Here is a 20,398-nt window from a genome sequence, read left to right as displayed (position 1 = left end):
CAGAGAGAATGGTGTCGGGAATAGGCCTTTGGCTTGGAGTGGGAGGGAGAGTGTGGAGGGGAGCCTGAGGAATCTGCTTTGCCAACTACCAGCTCTGCGACTCTGGCCAAGTTCCTTAACCTCTTTAAACCTGCCTTTTCATCAGTGAAGTGGGGATAATAAAACTCAGCCCATAGGACTATCATGAGGATTAAATGATCTAATACTTGTGAAAAGTGCCTTCCACGAGTACTCAATAAACGGTGGTTATTACTCCACACAGAGAGCTATGAAGGATCTTTCTCCCAAATTCCACACACCCACTCCTCAGATAAGCCACTCACCTCTGGCTGGCACCTTTAAATTCTCCACAAGTCAAGATTTTCCTGACCGCTTCAACTTGAGACTTGGATTAACGTTAGGTCCCTCATAATACCAGCATGGTCTTGGCATTACGATCAAACATTCAGTAGCTTCAGAGGTAAAGACGGTTTGGTTAAGAACGACTGAAAGGCTTAAGGATTCAGATGCAAAATTCACTCCTCCTCTCAAGGCAATGAAGATGACTTCCACATTCTCCAGTCAACCGTGTGCCAGAGAAGATCGGACTTTGTCCAGTCAATACCAATGCTGGCAATGTCTTGAAACCAACGGCCAGGCATAGTAAATATCAGATTACTCATCTTCGTCTCAGAGGTCCAGCTTCACAATGTTGTGTCTGAATCAAGGGGCCTGGATTTTCCATCTAATTTACGTCATCTTCTCCATGGAGAAGGCCAAGTCCCAGGCAAAATTATGGAGTTTTTCCCGACTCTACTCCCTCCCTTGACTTTGTCCATGCTGGCCATCGGTCTTCTATTTTAAAAGATTCAAGAGATTTGATAAACTCATTTTCATTAAGATATCAGGGACTTAAGGTATTAGTTATCTCTCTCCAAGGTACTAGCTGCTATCCTAACAATTTACACTAAAAAGTAGAGCTAGTAGAAATAATGCCCAAGCCAAAAGGAGTGTATCTTCACAATGGATCATGGTGGTTTTAATCGTGGGAGAGATTTAAGTTCAGGACGCTCTTACATCACCGTAACTGGGTGAGCACATACCCTGCCGAAGCATAACACTGTCAACACTGGCCCTGTTCACAAACAACTTACAAACCCTCTGTCCTAGCTCTAGAGTAGTGCTTTCTGGACAGTAAAAGTTCAGAAAACTCTCCGAATCTCAACACTCCTTTAGCAAGTGAGAAAGCACAAGATGGGAGACGGCTACACAGCTAAATGTACAATGCCAGTGCTACAACACCCAGTTGTGTTTCGTCAAGTTCTTTCCCTGGATCACTGTGAGTAACAGGAATCATCACAGAAGCTCTGTCAAGCAGCTATCTGGAGTTACAGCTATGAAACAGTATGAACGAAACACACACACACACACACACACACACACACATTTAGATTCATCTGAAGTGAAATTCTTCTTTGCCCAAGAATCGAAAGAAAAAAAAAATTTTTCCTTTGACAAGGTCCAAACAAATTCTACATCTGTGTGGATTTTTGCGGGTCTCTGAAGTTCCCCTCAGCATGATCAGAGAATTAGAGTAGTTTAAAAGGACGTTATCAACATCCACAGCTCTCAGGTGAGGAATCTCTCTCTCAGGGAAGTTCTGCTTCTGTGTTTCGAAAAGACCTTTGAATAAAATCCCGGATATCTGTGTGAATATGCGATTGCTGGCCAAACTGTAAGGGCAGCGAGGGTGCCCCACAACACGCTGGACGCAGGGTTGTAAACAGGGAAAAGAGAACTATCTGTCTAGGGCGGGGATTTTGGGAGGCGGCTTCCCCACCACCTTGCACCAAGAAGTGAAAAGAGTAAGTGTGGGAGGCAGAACCATGAGAACGATGGTGTGGAAGAAATTAGAATGAAAAAGAAAGGAAAGTGTTTTCTCCCCCCACTTGGTTCACTTGTAGTAGAAAATATGCCCAAGACAGAGGAACCTTCTAGCCATCAGAATAACAGGTTTGTGAACTTGCAACTGCCGTTGGGCTACTTCCTCAAGCGAGGCCTAGGAGGGGGAAGAAGAAAGAGTAATTTTATTTCCTCAAGAGGGTTGGCAACAAGTCATCTGCTCACCATTTGTTTCTCTACAATGAGTTCCTGGTGTTGGTGACCTGAGAGCTACTTGAGGAGGCCAAAAGAACACCACGCATCAGCTTTGTTCCCGAATCACGGCTGCTCTGGGCAATTCTTTTCTCCCTAATCCTACGCCCTTTTTTCACAGCCTGGGGCAACAAGTAGATGATGTGAGTAACTAGTTCAGGGCCCCTATTTAGAAATAGTTTCTTGGGTGTGAGTTTTCATGCCCATAGGACGGTAGGAGTGTCACAGATTCTCTTTGCTGGCTGGGGCGGATGGAAATGTACTTTAAAGCTCAGCATCAAAGCCTCACTTTAGAAGCTGAAAGCCTTCATTCCCTTGCCAACTGTGCTTTCCCCCCCCCCTTATAATTAATTAATGCAGTATTAATTGTGCATGTGCTATGGGGCCGGCTGAAGGAGGATACAGTGGCCCTATCCATGCAGATAGATCAGCTGGCTTTGTAAAGCTGGAAACCCAGTGGACATCGACAGAGGGAGGAACATACACATTGTCATTTTCACAGGTACAGGAAAGGCAACCATGCCTTGAGGTGCAGAGGGGATTCCCACAAGTCGCGCAGCTGGGGTCAAGGGGTAGTTACCAGAAGCCACACCTGTGCGTAATGCCCTGGGAAAAGAGCCAACTCACAGATACTTCTTGGGTCTACGAGAACTAGGAAGCAGGCCTGAGATCAGAGAGAAGGTTCTTGGGACCCAGTGTAAAGGTGTGAGTGGCCCAACAGCCTTCAGAAAATCTGGAAGGCCGAGGAACTGCGCCCATACCTGATCTCAATCATCAGGGAAGCATCCAACAGCGTCAGGTGTTGAATTGCCGTATTCCCTTGTGCGAGGGCCGTCCTCACAAAACAATCACGGCGAAAGTAGAGGATAATCTCCTGTATCCTTGAAATACCACCATCGAACCAAATTTGATGTTGAGCACTGAGATCAAGTGAATGATCATGATGCTTAGCATTTATAGATGATGCTCCACTGCCCATACCCCTTCTTAGTTCTCTTCTGGAATTAGAACACATAAAATGTTTGAGCTGTGAAGGACCAGCAAAATCCTGCACTCAGGCTACTTTGCTTTTCATATGAGGAAGCTACCACACTGGCAGAGAGAACGGATTGTCTGGCATGACCCCACCAGCCAGCACGCCGGGGCCAACGCTCAGAGGATCAAGCCCAACAAGTGTGCTCCCTGCTCTCTATTACCCTGCAGCAGAATTTCCTGGAACATAGGCCATGTTGGTAAACTGAGGCACCAAAATGTCAGACAATTTTTTCTGAAGCATGTCAGACTAACATAAAGTATTAGGAAGTGAAATGCTTTCATTCGTGAACCCCAATAATACAATCTCCGTTCCAGCACAGCATCTTTCTTGCTGTTTAATAGTCATCTGGGTAGATCATCTCTTTTTCAAAGAAGGAACATTGTGGAAAGCATGATTCTTTTAATTTAATTTTATTTCTAACACTCCAGAATTTATACAGGTACCTGCAAATACGCTACAAATAACAGTTTGCATAGAGGATTGAATTTGAAAATTTTTTCTTCCTCATATTCGCAAGGTAATTAGTTGTGTCACTCATTTACCCCTCTGGCCTTCCTTGTCTATCGTTTATAAAAATTTTGCTTAAATTAAAAAAAAAAAAAAGCCAGCAACCTGTTTTGCTTGGATTTTCTCCTTCCAACCAACAGCCTCTAATCACGACTCCTGTCAGTTCCTAATGAAGAAGAACACAGCAAAGTGACAAAAAGCCTAAATTTGGGGATTCATCTGGACTCAAATCATGGCTCCTTCACCTTCTCTCTGTGTGACCTCCGGCAAGTGATTTACCACTCTGAGCCTCAGATACAGACACAGATACAGGACACAAACATAGTATCTACCTTCCAGTGTTAGAGATTATTCAGGATAATTATGTAAGGGTCTTGGCACACAGAAAGTGCTCAATAAACAGCAGTGACGATGATTATTTATTCTGCATATTATTGCAACAGAGATTTCTTTCGAGTGGCATCCTTTTTAAAAAAAAAATTTTAATGTTTATTTATTTTTGAGAGAGATACAGAGTGTGAGCAGGGGAGGGACAGAGAGAGAGGGAGACACAGAATCCGAAGCAGGCTCCAAGCTCTGAGCTGTCAGCACAGAGCCGGACACGGAGCTCAAACTCACGGACTGCGAGATCATGACCTGAGCCAAAGTCGGATGCTCAACTGACTGAGCCACCCAGGCCTCCCTAGGGTGGCATCTTGTATACAGTTGACCTCAGAATGGCTCCTAGGAAGCAGCACAGTTCTGGCAAAGTGGGCAAGTGGGGTATGACAACAAAAAAAGACACACATTTGTCAAGATAAGCCACTCCTAGAAAACAAACAATAGGCAAATCCTAATACTGTTACTTCTAAAGTGAAGCTACACAGACTGCCTGATAAGCCTGTAATTTTTCTTAAGATAGTACCTATTCCATACCCTTCAAGACTCATCTAGGTCCCCTTTGGTTTTCCTCTTGATTGTTGCAAACCTTCACCATCCTCAGTGAACCGCTTTAGCTAATGCCCCCATCCCCAGAGTAGAGAATTCAGCCCCAGCGAATTGGTGAAATCAAGTATTCCCTGCACAGCCCTGCACCAGTTAGACTTTTCCTTTCAAGCATCTAATCGGCATCCACCACACATCCACAGTTCTTTCTCCAGTACCTATATCTGCAATCTGCATTTCTATTACTGAAATCTTGGAGCTCCATTTGAGGCTATTTCTATCCATGATCTAGAGGAAACAGAAATAGAGTCTAATTTCAAAGGAATGGAGTTTAATCCACCTACCCAAGACGGAAGCAGTAACGATCAGGGCAGGGTAACTAATTATTCTTGGGAATTTACAGTCAGCATGGGGCCAGAGACAGGGACAGTTTATATCTCTAAAATCCTACTCTACCTGCCTTCAGAAGGGACAAGAAGAAAGAACCCGCAGAAGACACATGGACGGTTCAGGCAACTGAACCAGAATCCTCCTATGGCAACAGGGAAATCAGTAACATCGAAGGTCCCCTGGTAACTTTCACCTCTGGAAAAACATAAAGATGAGGAGGTCAAAGCCACTCCTGTCAGAAGTTCCAAGCGTCTAAGCTACTGATAAGATTTAACTTAGGCATAAAGCAAAATGGGAGAAAATATCTTTTATTTGAGAATGGAGACTTTATCCTATTTGTATAGATTCAACCCAATCCGTGCTTTGTGATAATGGAGAGGACATGAGGAGAAACCTAGGGAAGCTACTTCAAGCCAACATCACACTGAATCTTCATCATGCCGGTCAGCAATGATTGTGTAGCAACAGATGAAGTTGGCCATGGACCTTAATGGACAGGGGCCCTAATATGCCAAGAGAGAGACCACAGAGATACTAATGGTTGGAAAATCCCAGGGAAGACAGTTGAGAGGAGACAGAAGAAATGGGAATATCATTAGTTCCCCTGTTCAAGTCTCTACTCAGAGAACTGACTGGTTCTCATCGGCTCTTAAGTTTAAATGGCTGTCTCACTTTGTCTGTCATACTCTTTCAATATGGGGCCTAGAAACAGTGCTGGGCATCTCTGGGTTCACACAAATAGCCACAGGACCAAGTAGGGACCACCAATTGCCAACGACTGCCAAACATCAACTTCAGAATTCCAAAGACAGAGAAAGCCCTCCCTTCCCCATCCCCCCCGGGATCACAGCATTTTGTCAGAGCTTCTGCTGGAGGAACTGCCTTAAATGTACAAGGAGCGCACGGCATGAAATGCAAAGTGAAAGAAAAGGTCAATAGACCTCTGGTTATATATTTTTTTTTTTTTAAAAGACATCTATAAATAGCTGCATTTATTGAAGCTGCTTCCTTATCAGGAAGCATGGAGCTAGGATTAACGTCTGCCTGCATCGGAAATTCTTTCAGACAGCGAGCCCAAAAGGAAATTTCCCTTCCAAAGCATCCTGGCTGTTCGGTTGTGGGCTGGTTTTTTCTCTTCAAGCTGTTTGAAAGAGCTAAGCAGGGCCCTGATACAGCCTCACGTGCTGCTGGAAAAGGAGAAAGCCTTTAAGCATTTGAATGTGAATGGTGAAGGCGCCCAAAGGAAGGCTTGGAGGGTGGGGGGCGGAGGACAAGATACAAAATGCTGGTGGCTGGCCATCTTTGTTGGGAGTCATTATCGCTTTGTCAGATTCTGACTGAGAATTAAATCTTCCCCGTGTCCTTGCCTCAACTCTGCTGGTGATGTCACAACACGTCACAGGCAGCTGCGTGAGGAGAGGCCATTTTTGGAATACTGATAACGGCAAAGGACACGGGAGGACTTGCTGGGTTTTAGAAGAAGGGTAGGACAGGCCGCAGAAGGAGACCTACAGATTTGGGCAAGGCCAGTGAAGAAAACCATTCCAGACAGACGTGCAGATAGGGTTTGGGTAGGAAAGTGCCCGAGAGTGGAACTGAGCTCCTGGAAATCGTAGAGACGTTAGAAAATAAAGCTGGTTTCCAGCGTGACTGATGGAAATCGGTCCCGATGCTATACAGACAGAACTCTAGGCCCTTTCTTTAGTGAAACAAACAAGGACATACATGCTTCTCTTTGCCCTTAAAAATGAGGAAGCCACCTCCTAAACAGGCTATTTACCAGCTTTGGGAACTGAAACAGAGTTCTTGTGAGTTACTGGCCACTGTTTGCAGGGCACCATGGTAGGTGCTCCCCGTGAGTTAGCTCTGATCCTTACAGGAAACTCTCATGAGTAGGTATCTTAGAAATTTGAGTTTTAGGCTAAATCATCTCTAATAGAGAAAGGGAGCCCTGGAATCCAAGCCCACTCAGTTCTTTCTTGACTTGAACCCATGTCCTTTCTATTACCATGCCTTTTCCTTTGGAAACACCAAAAACGCAGTGAGACCTGTTCCCAGGAGGCCATTCCTGGTGAATGCCAGGGAATGTGGGAATGTGGTTGGGTCCCACTCCTGGAGCTGGCCCTCTGAGGCCTTCATGGCCAGCTCTGTTGCAGACAGAAACTGAACGTCAACCTGAGCTCACAAGAGAGGGAGGAGGGAGGAACAGTAGAGATGGGTGGGCAAGACAGGAGTGAATTATTCACAGTAACAGCCTCTGGTTCCTGGTGGAAGCCAACGTGTTGAGGTTCAGTGCAAATTAATGGTCAAGTGCATTACCAGAGCCCAAGTGCTCCCAGTCCCCCGCACCCACGGCCACCCAGACTCCAACAGTCAGCGGTGCCTGTACTTTCGTGTCCACAAGACTCTGTCATTCTGTGTTCTCCTAAGAAGCCTAACTGATGACTTCCAAGGTAGACATCACATTCGGCTCCTCACAGGCTTGTGTGAATCTGGACAATTCGGTGGACCTCCTGAACCACAGTCATCCCATCAATAAAACAGAATCCGTAACACCTACCTCAAGGGCTGGTACATGATTAAATGAGATAACATATACGAGCACGTGCTGTGGCTCATAACAATATAAAATACTAGCTACGATTCCATTTAATTCTCATTTTTGCGTCTTCTTAGGGAACAAAATTAACTTGCAAGCATATAAAATTGTGGGTTGCTCCAGCTAATTAGAAAAGAGAGGCAGTGCATCTCTTTTCACTATCCCGGTTCTAATATAGCCTTGCTCGCCACGTGACTGTCTTCAACTCAGTTACTCTGCTGAGAAGGCAAAATCACCAAGTGGGTGAGCAGCGAGGTAACGTTTCCAAAGGAAGGCATTAAATTAAATTATTAAACACACACAAGTAGGAGTAGTAATGTAAGAATTTTGAAAGATTCACAAGGAAAGGAAGTAGAGCCAAGGGACTATTTCTGGTGTTCCGATTCTAGAAAACTCTGAGCGGCTATTATGGCTATTTATTAACCCACAGCATCATAAACCGTAACCCTATTAAAAATGATGAATGAGTCCTCGGTTCTGACTTTTAAATACCAGTTCGCAGGGATTTTAGAAGGCCCACCTGGCCCTGCAAAATTTTGCAAAGTCTTTGGGCAAAGAGCATCATGTCAACCTGTGATCAGATGGGATTCTATCAACTAAATACAAAATGATCATGTAAAAAGGAATTTAAAGGAAAGAAAAGACATGTAGTGATTTAAATTCTGCTGACAGATCTGAAGCATACTTTCCTGGAATCAGATGGGCAGCCCCCAGCATCACTGTTTGAGGCTGAGGGGTTCACAGGGTGGGCACCACCTCATGAGGCACCTCTGGCTGCCCCCTCAACACCCACACTCCCCCCAGGCACTTAGAGAAAGGCAGTCTTCGGGCAGACAAATGAGACAAAGTCTCGCCCTCACAACAGGAGGCCCCTAGTGAGAATGAGGCAACAGGCCTTCACTGCTTAGAGAGTCAAGAGTGAGCTCCTCCAGCTACTCTGGGGGGCCTTCGATCCTTTTTGTGTTTTCAAGGAATCATAAGAGGCTTAGACTCCCTTGAAGGAGTAGAACTTTGTGTCTTTCACCCAACCTGTTACAATTGTTGTATTTCAGCTCTTCTACCCTCAAGCTTAAATACTAAGTCAGTATCTTCTGTGGAAGTGGGGAGGAGATGGGGGGCGGGGGCGGGAAGAAGCCCTTTCTATCTTCTCAATAAACATCCTTGTGTTTGCTCTCCTAGTAGAACAGGGTGGTTCCAGGAACCTGTGTTGGCAGGTACCAGCCTGCACATGTGGGCAGTGAGGAGGCCAGACCAGGACAGCATGGGGCTGGCCCTTCTCCCCTTTGCTCACCTCCTTTCCTAGGCCCAGAGTACCCCACCTGGCCCTATCAAGCCCTCTTTAATCACCCCTTAACACTTTGCTCCATTTACCGTTTGTTTTTATCACAGGCCGGTAGAAGGCATTACTTTCTACTTCTCAATCGCTTGCTAATTTGTCACACGCCTTCCGTTTGGGCATATAGCTCTGCCTTTGCAGAACAAAATGGTGAGAAACCCTCAGTATGAGAATCTTAAACATTATCACCCCTACTTTCCCTCCAACCAGGAAAGGCTATATTTTGACTGCAGAATGGAAAGAGAAAAAGAAAGAGTTAAGAGAGAAGGTTTTTCTGCAGATCAATGAGGACAAATGGTGAAGAGAAGCTACTTTGACGCATACCAGTCTGGTGAGTATCTCTTTAAGACAAGCAGCTAAAAATGCTTTCAACCTAGCAATACCATAAATGTCCTGCTGCTGTCTTGGCTTCCAGATTCTTCCCCGTACTTTCCATGAGCATTCCATTGGGAATTGTCTGGAATCCCAGATTAAAACAGCAATAACCCAATTCCCTTGTTAGAATATTTATTTTCTTTTAGGTTTGGAAACCCAGCTGGGATGCATCTTCCAGTATACGGCACAGCCTCAACCATCCTGGGGGCTACATGAGAGCTTTCTCAAACAGCTCAATGGGCAGCCGAATCCTGGAACAGGAGAGTGGGGCAGGCGGCTCAGACTCATGTGGAAAGCCCCAGCTGAGGACAAACAACAAAAGCCTGGGAACCTCCATTTGCACAGGATTCATTCCAGATGTCGGAACCAACAGGGCTCATGCAGATTACCCAGAAGGTTTCTAGAGTCAGGCTGCCAGACAGAAGGCATTGCCCTGACCTGAATCCATATTCTATCAACTGATTATATCCTAAAGTCAGCAGTAATATGCTACAATCCTAGATATGATAATCCTAGATGTGATAATCTATGTGGGGATCCATCCATCCCTTCATCCACCCATCCGAGGGAGATAAGCAAACTATTCAACAATTCACTGACCGGTTAGAAGATTCCAGCCATAAACCATTCTGGCCACTACAGCCACACGGGTGAATCCTGGCTAAGTGTCAAGCCCGAATTCATCCATCTGTCCAAAAACTATGTATTGAACACACTTACATAGTGGCACAACAGGTAAGAGCCTGGCTCTGGGGTCAGACAGAACTGAGTTTGAATCCTGACTCTCTCTCTTACTAACTGTGTGACTTTGGCAGGTTAACGTAAGTTCTCTAATCCCTAAATTCCTTATGTCTGACATGGATAGAAAAAGAAGATCTACCTTACAAGTGCTGCTGGGAGGAATTAAATAAAATAATTTACATAAAGGACTTCACACAGTGCCTGGTCCAGGGTTATCCTATGACAAATATTAGCTATTACAATTGTGTGCTAGGCACAGGGAGTGGCCCAGTCGTGGCCCGTGAGGAAACCGTCTACTCCAGAACAGCGTTGGCATGGAAGAGACAGTTCCAAGTGCAGAGAAAGAGTCCTTCAGTGAGATCATGATATGTTAAAGGTAAGAGGGCCAGGAAACCGTCTCTTGTCCCATCACCATCTTGTATGGCAGAACTGGGTATTATCGTGCCTGACTCACATTCCAACAGCTCGTTTTAACAGCAGAACTAGTTAAGAATTAAGATCCTCCGGTTCGGTGTGTGTCTTAGCTGGTTTTGCCAGGGTTACTACTTGTGGGGAGAGAGTCCCGTGTGGTAAAAGAGCTTACAAGAGCAAAGGCATCCAGAGGTGAACCAAGAGTTGGGGCCTTCTTGGGGCAGATGTCTCAAAGCCAAGGGATGAAAAGCTATGAAAGAAACTTCAGCCTGTTTGGGACAAGGGTTCACACATTTTTTTTTTCCCCCTCTGTACTAGACGTGAAGCTCTCAAAGGGCAAGGAGTTTGGTCTGCTTCGTCGATTTCTGTATCCCTGGCATCCAGGAGAGTGTTTGGTGCAGCACGGTGTTGAATAAATAAACAAATGAGATTAGATGGTAAGAGTGTTCTGCAAGGCATGACCATGTTCGATGTGGAAGCGAATGTTCCCGAAGCGAATATACTACTGGCCACCGGACAGCTTCCGGAGGAAAAGATGTTATTCCCTGACTGTGGTTTCTTTTCCAGTCCTGTCTACTCTACTGGTGCCACAACATTCCAGTTTACCAGGGACAATGGTGCCCGCAGTCGTGACCCGGGCACCTCTACAGTCCCCATCTCATCTTGTGGAGAAGACGGTAGAGTGCAACTGTGCCCTTTACCTCCTTGCCCAAGCGAAGCTGGAATGTCCTGCCTGCGACTCATAGCGACTTTGTAAATACCGTCGGACACGGCAAGGGCAAGCTGGAGGAGGGGACGGATTCTCACGGCCCTCAAGTCCTCGCCAGAAGCCCGGCAAGGGTCCTCACCGGAGGAGAAGGAATAAGCCAGCAATATTCCCCCAGGATTTCCCAGCAACACAGTCACCTGATTCCCTGAATTATCACAGGGAGAGGGAAGAGAAGCCTGCATCCTCTTTTGTTCTCCACTTTCAGCAAGCAACCTTCTGGCTTCTGAGGAGAGACGGGATGAGAGGAGGCGAACATCCCGGGGAGCGTTACCATGCCAGAAAGAGATGGTAAGCACAACCGTGCGTGCCACCACGGAAGTCTGAGGAATCAGCTAGGGAAGGGCCAAGGTGACCCCCCGTGCTTCCTACAACCTGGACTTGAGCCCTCGGGGCAATATTCAAGCCAGGAAACCTGGCATTTTCTTGGACACTGTGATCAGGGTGGGAATCAGGTGACTCATTCTCCCCAGCTGCCCCATCACACTGTATCATCTAGAGGCTGGGTGGCAGCACAGGAAAGGAAGACAAAAAGGAAATGACAGGTGTCGGCTGCTTTGGAGACTGGCCCCAACAGCACAAGTGTGTTGGTGCCGATACTCTGCCAAGCTACAGATAGGGAGCTGGTAGAGGCAAGGGGCAGAGGTGACCTGAGAGAGAGAGAGGTGGAAGGACCACAAAGACTGCGGCCGTGGAGGCAATGCAGGCACAAGAGAAGCAGGAGAGGGGAGCAAAAGAAAGGACGGGAGTGAGAGGCCCTATCTGGGCAGTAAAATGAAGGAAAGAAAAGCAGCCAGCATGAAACAAAAAAAAAAAAAAAAAAAGAAAGAAAGAAAAAAAAATGGCGGGGAGGCCCTCCCTGTAAAGAAAGTAAGAGCACACAGCCTAAAAGCAAAGCAGGGAGGGAGTCTGACTCAGAAACTGCCCAAAATTTAGGGCCTACGAAAATCCTAGAGGAGTTACGGGTGAACTCAGGAAGAGAGGCAAACTTTCCAAAAACGTTCACTTTGCCTCTTAGGAGATGTAGTTGACCTTGCTACATGGTGCACACTTCCAGATTTGGGGGTAACGTGTCAACAAGGGACAGGAGTCTCAAGCTTTTTGAAGCCATCAATGCGGGGGGGAGAGGGGTAAAGGACCGCGAAGCAGCTTCCCACGGTGGACATCAGGAGTGCCACCCATCTCAGAGCTTGCCAATCTCCTGCCTGAAGCCCCGTCCCCGCGCGGGCAACCACTCCCCTCTCAGTCAGTCTGTCCTTCTGGCCCTGGGGCGGTCTGTCCTCCCTCCCACCCCCGCGCGCATGCGCGCCAACACTCACGCAGGTGCGCGGGCAGGCGGATCGAGTCGTCCTCCATCCTGAGCGCTCGGGGCACTGGAACATGAAGCGGAGTCGAGGACGCGTAACTCGGCACTGGGCTCTCGGGAGGTGTATATGAAATTCGTTCCTGCTGTTAACAAGAAGGGCAGGAAGAGGGGAGGGGGAAGAAGACAATGAAAGCTTGGAACTGACTTAGGTGTGAAAACAGCGCGCGGGGTGGGGGGCAAAAGGGAGAGGGGGCATCTGAGCACTGGCCAACCAGGCTTCACATCATTCCCGCTCGCCCCCTTTCCAGACACTTCAGTTGTCTTCCAGATCCCCAGCATTTGGGGTTTGTAACAAGGTTGTGGAAAGGCTTAACACAGGGCTTCTCCTTTGGACTCAGGTCAATGGGTGTCCGTTTCCCCTCCCCTCTGTACTAGAGGTTTGTTCAAGTCAAGAGGGGAGACAAGGCGGAGGAAATGAAACCGTATGTCCAAGAGAATGGCTTTAAAGACTACTCTCAAAAATTACTTGTCCAAGTCACATAATTAATGTCACCCATACATTAAAACCACGTTTCCTCTTCTCTGGCAATATCCCCGGTTCCTAATGCAAATATGATTCTGTACTCAGATCCAATGAGAGATGAGCTCAAAGTGATGGCTTGTAAACTCCAGATTTAGTTAATAAATCTACAAACAAGATTTTTCTATGGCCTACCTATCTCATTAGAAACCAAAAATATCCAATGATTTTTTCCTTCATAGCAGGGAACTATCTGCAACATTAACAGTATCTCCTTGTCCCTTCATTTTCCATCTTAGACACATGCTTCTTTCCTTCTGAAGTATTTCAGAGCTCATTCAAGAATTGTCTGCATTTAAGGAAAGTGCTGTTTAATTGAAGGTACTTAATTCAACTGACAACTGCAGACCCACTGTTTAAATTCAAACAGGCAGTGTTTGTTAGATCAATTAAAACAACTGGATGGGATGAGAAGGATTATTACTAGCTTCAAATTAAAACACAGCAAATAATGACAAGGAACCAACTATTATGTTCAGCTAGACGAGCAGTACAATTTGCATCTCAAATCTATATACCAACTACTTTGACTTAAAGTCCATACATAAATAAACATAACTTCCATTCGTTTCTGTGGTTCAACTGGGCAAAGCAAAGTGGGACATACAAGGTCCAAAAATAAGTTGGGGGGAAAGATCAGGAAGATGCCATTATGAAAACAAGAATCAGGAGCAAAAGAAAAATTGCAGATGAAAATAAAGCAAAGGGGGTGTTTATGTTTTGGAAAGACAGTTCTCTAACATTTTATACTTCATCAAATGTGCAAAAGGGAAGCAGGGGAGTCCCCCTGGCTGTATAACCAAATTAAAGCTTTTCTTCTGCTCAGAGCCTGGAAAGTTTGGTGGTTGTGGTAGGAAGTTTCAATTTTAAATGAATATAGACATATTTCTGTAATTTCCGAATGGAATTGCTATACCTTCCCTGAGGCATCCTCTACCAGCAAAAAGGGCACTTGGAGTATTTCCGTTTAAACATACATCCTAAAGTTTCCTGGTGAATTTCTTAATTAAAGGCAGGCGTACACACCCTAGATTTCATTTCTGTATCAATCATGATGTCCTGTGAAAGGTCACCCAGAGGCAAAACCTTCAACTTCACTTTTATTGAACTTTACCAACCATCACGCATATTTTAAGCAACTCTAGCTTAAGGATGAGTTATAACTTTTGGTGTTTAGTTTGGGGTTCAAGGGGTGAAAGAGTCAAAGACATAAACATACCTTTGGGAAACATACAATCTGTTTAGGGGGTTTTCAAAGAGAGATAGGCTTTTTAAACATTTTAAACGCAGTCTGTTTTTCTAGTTTAACACACTTCAACCCTCAAAAAAAAAAAAACAAAAAACAAAACCAGTCCCAATATATGTCTAGATATCTTATCTGCCGTTACATTTATTCCCAGAAATAGCTTTGTTTTGTTAGGGTTTTTGCAGAAGTGAAACTGTTGATGAAGAAAACATTGTGCAGCCAAAGAGTTTTCAAATGGCATGGCACGAGTGCGAGAAAAAAAAAGGAAGACGGCATTTCATAACACGATGACTATCTCTTAAAGCAAGGAGAAACTCACCAGATCCTGCAACTGGCCCCTGTGAGTGAGAGGCCACGTCATCCCAGCTCCCTCACCCCTCACCAAACCCATCAAAGTCAAAAAGGGGAGAAAACCAGGCCTCAGAGCAGATTTTACTTGGTTTCTTGGGAAATCTAGCGCTAGCCTACTGATATGAGTCAAGCTAGGTATCACCTTTCAAGTGTATATATTCTGATTTGCTAAATTACCACCGTTGTACCTTCTCAAGAGGCAGCCCCCGGTGTGTGTGTGCATCTGAGTGGTTGCCTGTCCTTACTGCTATACTGAAAAGCCACACTTCAGTGTTTGCCCTGGGATTTTATAACACCCCCATGTCCAAACAATTCTAGACGGAGACAGCTTCTAGATTCTCATTCCAGACGACGGTTTCTACTCAGCAATACTGCAACACCCTAAGCTTGGGACGGGAAGCTCTTTTTAAAAGATTGAACGAAGATACCTGCCAGCAGCGGGAGAGAGGGTATTGACCAAGAGGGGGATTGCAGCAAAATGCACTTCTAGGGCCTTGAGCATTTTGCTAGCAGCCATTATACACCTACCCTGACCCTGAGCTCAGCAGCCAGTAGAGCCCTGAAGGGACCCAAGAAAGGACATTGCCCAGTATGTGGGCTCCTTTCCTAACAGAATGAAACACACACCTGGAAATCTCACACTGCAGGCTTTATCTCTCTTTTTGTTAATTTCTAGGGCAATTCACATGGTTCACATTTTTTCATCTATTCCTATAACCATACACTTAACATCTACAAGGCATAACCAGCAGACTATCAGCAATTAGAAATAGGAAACAAACACCACTATCTCAGAAGGAGACATCTAGACCGAGAGGCTTAAGGAGACTAACATCCAATTTCTCAAATAAAAGAAACCTCTTTATCCTCACAACTGCTTCTGTGGTCCGACCCCAACAAAAAGAAGGGGAGTACACATGAAGAGCTCAGTCACCTCAAAAGCAAATTGTCAGTCGGGTGAAAACCAGAGGTGTTTTATTTTAACATTACAGAGGGGATAACGATTTTTCCCAAGAGGATTATAACCACTGCTCTAATTAAATTAAAATGCTACAGACAGTGATATTAATGCATTCAAGTGTTGTATGGGATAAAATGAATGCAACATTAATGCATTCATGTTGACGGAGGTCAACGATGTGACTGAAAAGGCCGTGATGTGGTTACATTATTGTTTAGATGCTAAAAAAAATAAAGAAAACGTGCTGCTCTCAAATGTGCAGACACAACCTATCAAACCAACCTGCAGAAACAAAAGGGAAGCACTGCCATTTCTAAGACCAATTGTAAAACCTAAGGGGGGGCAGGGGGCAGCACAAAGCTCTGAAAAGAGAAAGAAGGCTAAAAATAGTTTTAGGCAAGGGATGAAATGTAAATTTCACCAACCATTATAGAAAGCTTTTCTTTTCTTCTTTTTCTTCTTTTTTTTTTTTTCTTTTAATTTAAATGGAATATGGAGTAAGGTTGCTGGAAGCATTTAACTACCGAAACCAAAATGAGGTCTATTCCCTGTCCTCCTTCCTCCCCAAACCATGAAGGGCCAATGAAGGGTACCCATTGGATTCTGCTCATTTTTAAATCAAGTGCTTAGGGAACGTGTGACTATCACGTAAAATAAGCTTAAACATTTTATGCTCCGTAGAATGGTATTTCTCCTCCCCTCTCCCCTCCCCTAACCCTCCCCCCCCCCACCATGGCTGCATACTACAGAAAAGTCAAAAAAATGAATCTTCTTATTACCAGAAAAGTCTTCCCTTTTCAAAATTATTCAATGTAGAGCTTCTATAAATCACAGGGATCCCCCTGATGCATTTATACATTTGTTTTCACACCATTAGTTCTTTAAAGAGGCTGAAGGTTGACACACTTAGAGCCTGTTGCCAATTAAATATTAACTTTCTGGAAATAAAGATAAAGCGTTTCTGGAATTGAGAAGAATAGAAACAAAGTTTGGTTGTACTTGCAAAGAGATGGTTTACCGGTAATTTTACAGATTCCTCTAAGGCTGAGATGTCCCTGATTTAGGAAGTGTTTCCCCAAATAGCCCCCATCCCCATTATGAATGCCAGATTACCCCAAGGATGGTTTCTGAAGCCCGTGTCAGGTTCTCAGGAGGAAGAGTGTCATGGAAACAGAGTGGTGACCATTTTGCCGGGAAATGTGGTAAAAATTCTACAGCTGCCCTTTCCGCCCTGTTGCACTTTGATGTCCCTTCCCTGCACTCTAACTGGCAACTCAGACAATGGAAAACAACAGGCACCCGAGATACGGCAGGCACCTGGTAATATTCCCTATTTTGAGGGAAGGATCTCTTTTTCACCCTGCAGGTTTTTGGGAAAGCTGCCTGGGAAAGCTGATGCTTGTACTACAGTTTGTCTTCTAGAGACTGAAGGGAAGAAATGTCTCCAGTGGGAAGTTATTTACTGAGATTCACTAAACTGAAGTCTGAACACACAATTATTTAAGTACACTCTTCTGGCTGTGAAATGATTCAAGGCGGTGGCTATAGCTTACATTAAATAAGCTTTCATTAACAAGCGAGATCTATATACATCACCCAAAACCTGAACAAGACAGAAATTGGAGCTGCACAGTTTTTGAGGTTTTTGGTGCCGGGGGTACAAACAGACACGCACAAGAGCCCGAACGAACACACTCTCGAATGCCAATTCCTTTCACTTGAAAAACTACACTGAAGGGGAGCCTGGGTGGTTCAGTGGGTTAAGTGTCCAACTTTGGCTCAGGTCATGATCTCGCAGTCCGTGAGTTCGAGCCTCGCATCGGGTTCTATGCTAACAGCTCAGAGCCTGGAGCCTGCTTTGGATTCTGTATCTCCCTCTCTCTCTCTCTGCCCCTCCCCTGCTCGCACTGTCTCTCTCACTCTCTCAAAAATAAGTAAATAAATAATAAAAATAACAAAAAATATTAAAAATAAAATATAAAAATAAAAATAATATTTATAATATAAATATAAAAATATAAATATAAATATAAAATATTAAAAATATATAAAAATAAATAAATATTTTAAAATGTTATATAAATATAAAAATTATATAAATATATTTATAATAGTATAAATATAAAAATATAAATATAAATATAAAATATTAAAAATATATAAAAATAAATATTTAAAAAATTTATATAAATATAAAAATATATAAATATAATATTTATAATAGTATAAATATAAAAATATGAATATAAAAATAAAATATTAAAAATATTAAAAATAAATAAATATTTAAAAAAATTTTTTAAGGAAAAACTACACTGAATATTTTGTCCACCCCAAAATTCAGCCAGATTAACTTCAAGAACCTGGGAAAAGATGCAAACGCCAGTCTTCTTTTCTAGATATACACTGCATCAAGAGCCGCAGGCCATGACATTTTTGGCATTTCCCCAGAAAGAAGCAGTATACCTTAGGATCTGAGATATACCTTGGGATCTGAGGTATTCAAGCATCAACTCTGAAGTAGAAATCCAGCTCCATCAAATCCCAGCTGTGAAGTTGTGATGCTCTCTTTCCATCCCATCGAGGTTCCAGAAGACATCTGTACCAGCAGCCTGAGCGGGCCTTCCTCTTAGCGTCCAGCTCCTCTCCTGAGCACCCTCTGAGTGCCATTAGATTTGTACAGCCCAACTGGTCTTTGGCTTTTAACACACTTGCGGTAGTCTCAGAGGTGGGAGGGAAATGGGACTACTCTGTGCAAATTAGAATAGGTGGAACTATGCGCTTGGCCCCCCTCCTTTCTTGTCACCCAGATGCCCGTTCAGCCCTCGGAAAGGCGTGAGGGAGCGTGCGCCCGATGAACCACACACATACTGACGGGGAGATCTTCCTGGGAGCCTGGCTTTACTGGTCTAAGGAGGGCTCTTCCTTTGGACGTTTGAGAAGAGGGGTTCGAGACCTGAAATACGCAGATTCCTGTGTATTTCCACCTGAAACAGCCCCTTTCCTCACCTTCCCGGCCTAAAATCAGAAGACAGCATCCATGTCTGTCAATCAGACACAATGTAGTCAAAACATTGTAAGCTTTCCTTTTACCCAGAACTATGTTCTTGGTGGACAGCAAGATAAATAAAAAAGAAGTGTGAGCGATAGGCCCGGTAGTCTAATATTGCTGTAAAAGGTCATTAGGGTATTTTTCTCCCTATGGTTATTATGAAATACTTCATCATCCCTCTAGGGTCCACTAAGAGCCAGCGCCTGTACTAGGCATTATGAATTCTGCCACCATAAGTCCTAGAATTTCCAAGATGGTCCCAACATTTAAAATTCAGTATCACTTTACAGAATAAATACTTAACACCCCTCAGAACATATGTGCCAATCTCAGCTGGAAGATATTCACTGCAACCATCAGGAAAGGGAGCTAGCATTCAGGGAACACTTGGAATGTGCTTCCCATGAAAGCTTCACTTTATTTCAGACTCACAATAACCCTGCAAGGAGGGCACGATCATCTCCATTCCACATGAGGAATCTGACCTGAAGATCGCAGGGGTTAAGCAAGCCATTCAAGTTCCCAGCTCATGAGGAGAAATAAGATATTACATTTAAGGAGCACTGCCCATCAACGGTGGCTTCAGAATTTATGGGGAATCCCAAAAGATAAGTCCAAGCTTGTATAGAATCATTGCAGCTTTGGAATATTTCATTGCTTTGTGCCCTTGCTCCTCACAGAATTGTGTGGGGTTCCTGAAGGTCACTCAACAGAGTCACCTAAGCCAGGGTGCCAACTTTCTTAAGCCTAATGCTTATCTTACTGGGAGCACAGATGGAAGGCATAAACTCATTTAGCTGAGGAAGGGACTAAATACGATGTATGAGAGAAGTTCTCCTGGAATGACCTCTGAGTAGGGGCGGCCATTAGAATTCATCCAAGGACAGGTATTATTACCTGTGGGACACAATCAGCAAGGCCACCAGGGCATACGATCAATTACTTGTGCATATGATGACTTCATGTGGTATAGAAATCTCACCTGAGGTAATTTTTGAGTAAAAATATGTTACTTTTGGGGCACCTGGGTGGCTCAGTCAGTTAAGCGTCCAACTTCAGCTCAGGTCATGATCTCACAGCTCATGGGTTCAAGCCCCACATCAGGCTTTGTGTTGACAGCTCAGAGCCTTGAGCCTGCTTTGGATTTTTTGCCTCCCCCTCTCTCTGCCCCCGCCCAACTCTCTCTTTCCCTCTCTCTCTCTCTCTCAAAAATAAATCAACAGTAAAAAATGTCTTAAAAAATGTTACTTTTATCTCTAACATTTTGTTTAACAACAAGAAAAAAACATTTCCCTTACTCAATGGCTTTCCGTTCATCCAGGAGCAACAAATCTAAATGTACAGGTGAGACACCCAGGAGCAGTGAGGACGAAAGGCCCTGTCAACATGTTATTCACGCCTGCAGTGAGAACATCTGTATACCGAGAAGGAGCAGAGTCTGCCTCCAGAAACCACAGTGGCCACAGTCCAATGAGGCTTCTCCAACGGCCTGAAGAGAGCAGACTCCATTCTCTCAAATGAGGCATGGGTAAAGGCACTAAGGATATATGGAGCCTGTGGGGAAGAAAAGAGCTACACGATTCTCCTAGATGTCTTCAAATACGGGAAGGACTAGCGTAAGGAAGAGAGAAAGCCTCTCCTCAGCACCTCAGAGGGCCCAGCCAGCAGCATATACCCACGCACT

The 20,398-nt window shown here is 44.5% G+C and overlaps 1 protein-coding gene across 4 annotated transcripts in view; it reads right to left on the bottom strand.

The window, feature by feature from the left end:
• The window catches only part of ETV6 (ETS variant transcription factor 6), a 254,814-nt gene that overhangs the window by 142,994 nt on the left and 91,422 nt on the right, over positions 1–20,398 (bottom strand). Inside the window, exons 1-2 of one of the 4 annotated variants that reach the window (XM_032593910.1) lie at positions 18,148–18,774; positions 12,538–12,667 (exon numbers count right to left, since the gene is read on the bottom strand). In XM_032593910.1, coding sequence (XP_032449801.1) covers positions 12,538–12,667; positions 18,148–18,172 — 155 coding nt within the window. In that variant the 5' untranslated portion in view covers positions 18,173–18,774. Of the gene's footprint in view, positions 1–12,537; positions 12,668–18,147; positions 18,775–20,398 lie in introns of those variants that run through there. The other 3 variants (XM_030321728.2, XM_030321731.1, XM_032593909.1) reach the window with 3 other exon arrangements.

This window comes from Lynx canadensis, chromosome B4 (genome assembly GCF_007474595.2).
Source record: "Lynx canadensis isolate LIC74 chromosome B4, mLynCan4.pri.v2, whole genome shotgun sequence".
NCBI classification, from domain to species: domain Eukaryota; kingdom Metazoa; phylum Chordata; class Mammalia; order Carnivora; family Felidae; genus Lynx; species Lynx canadensis.
Note: the sequence above shows the minus strand (reverse complement) of the source record. Positions and strands in the feature narration are given on the sequence as shown.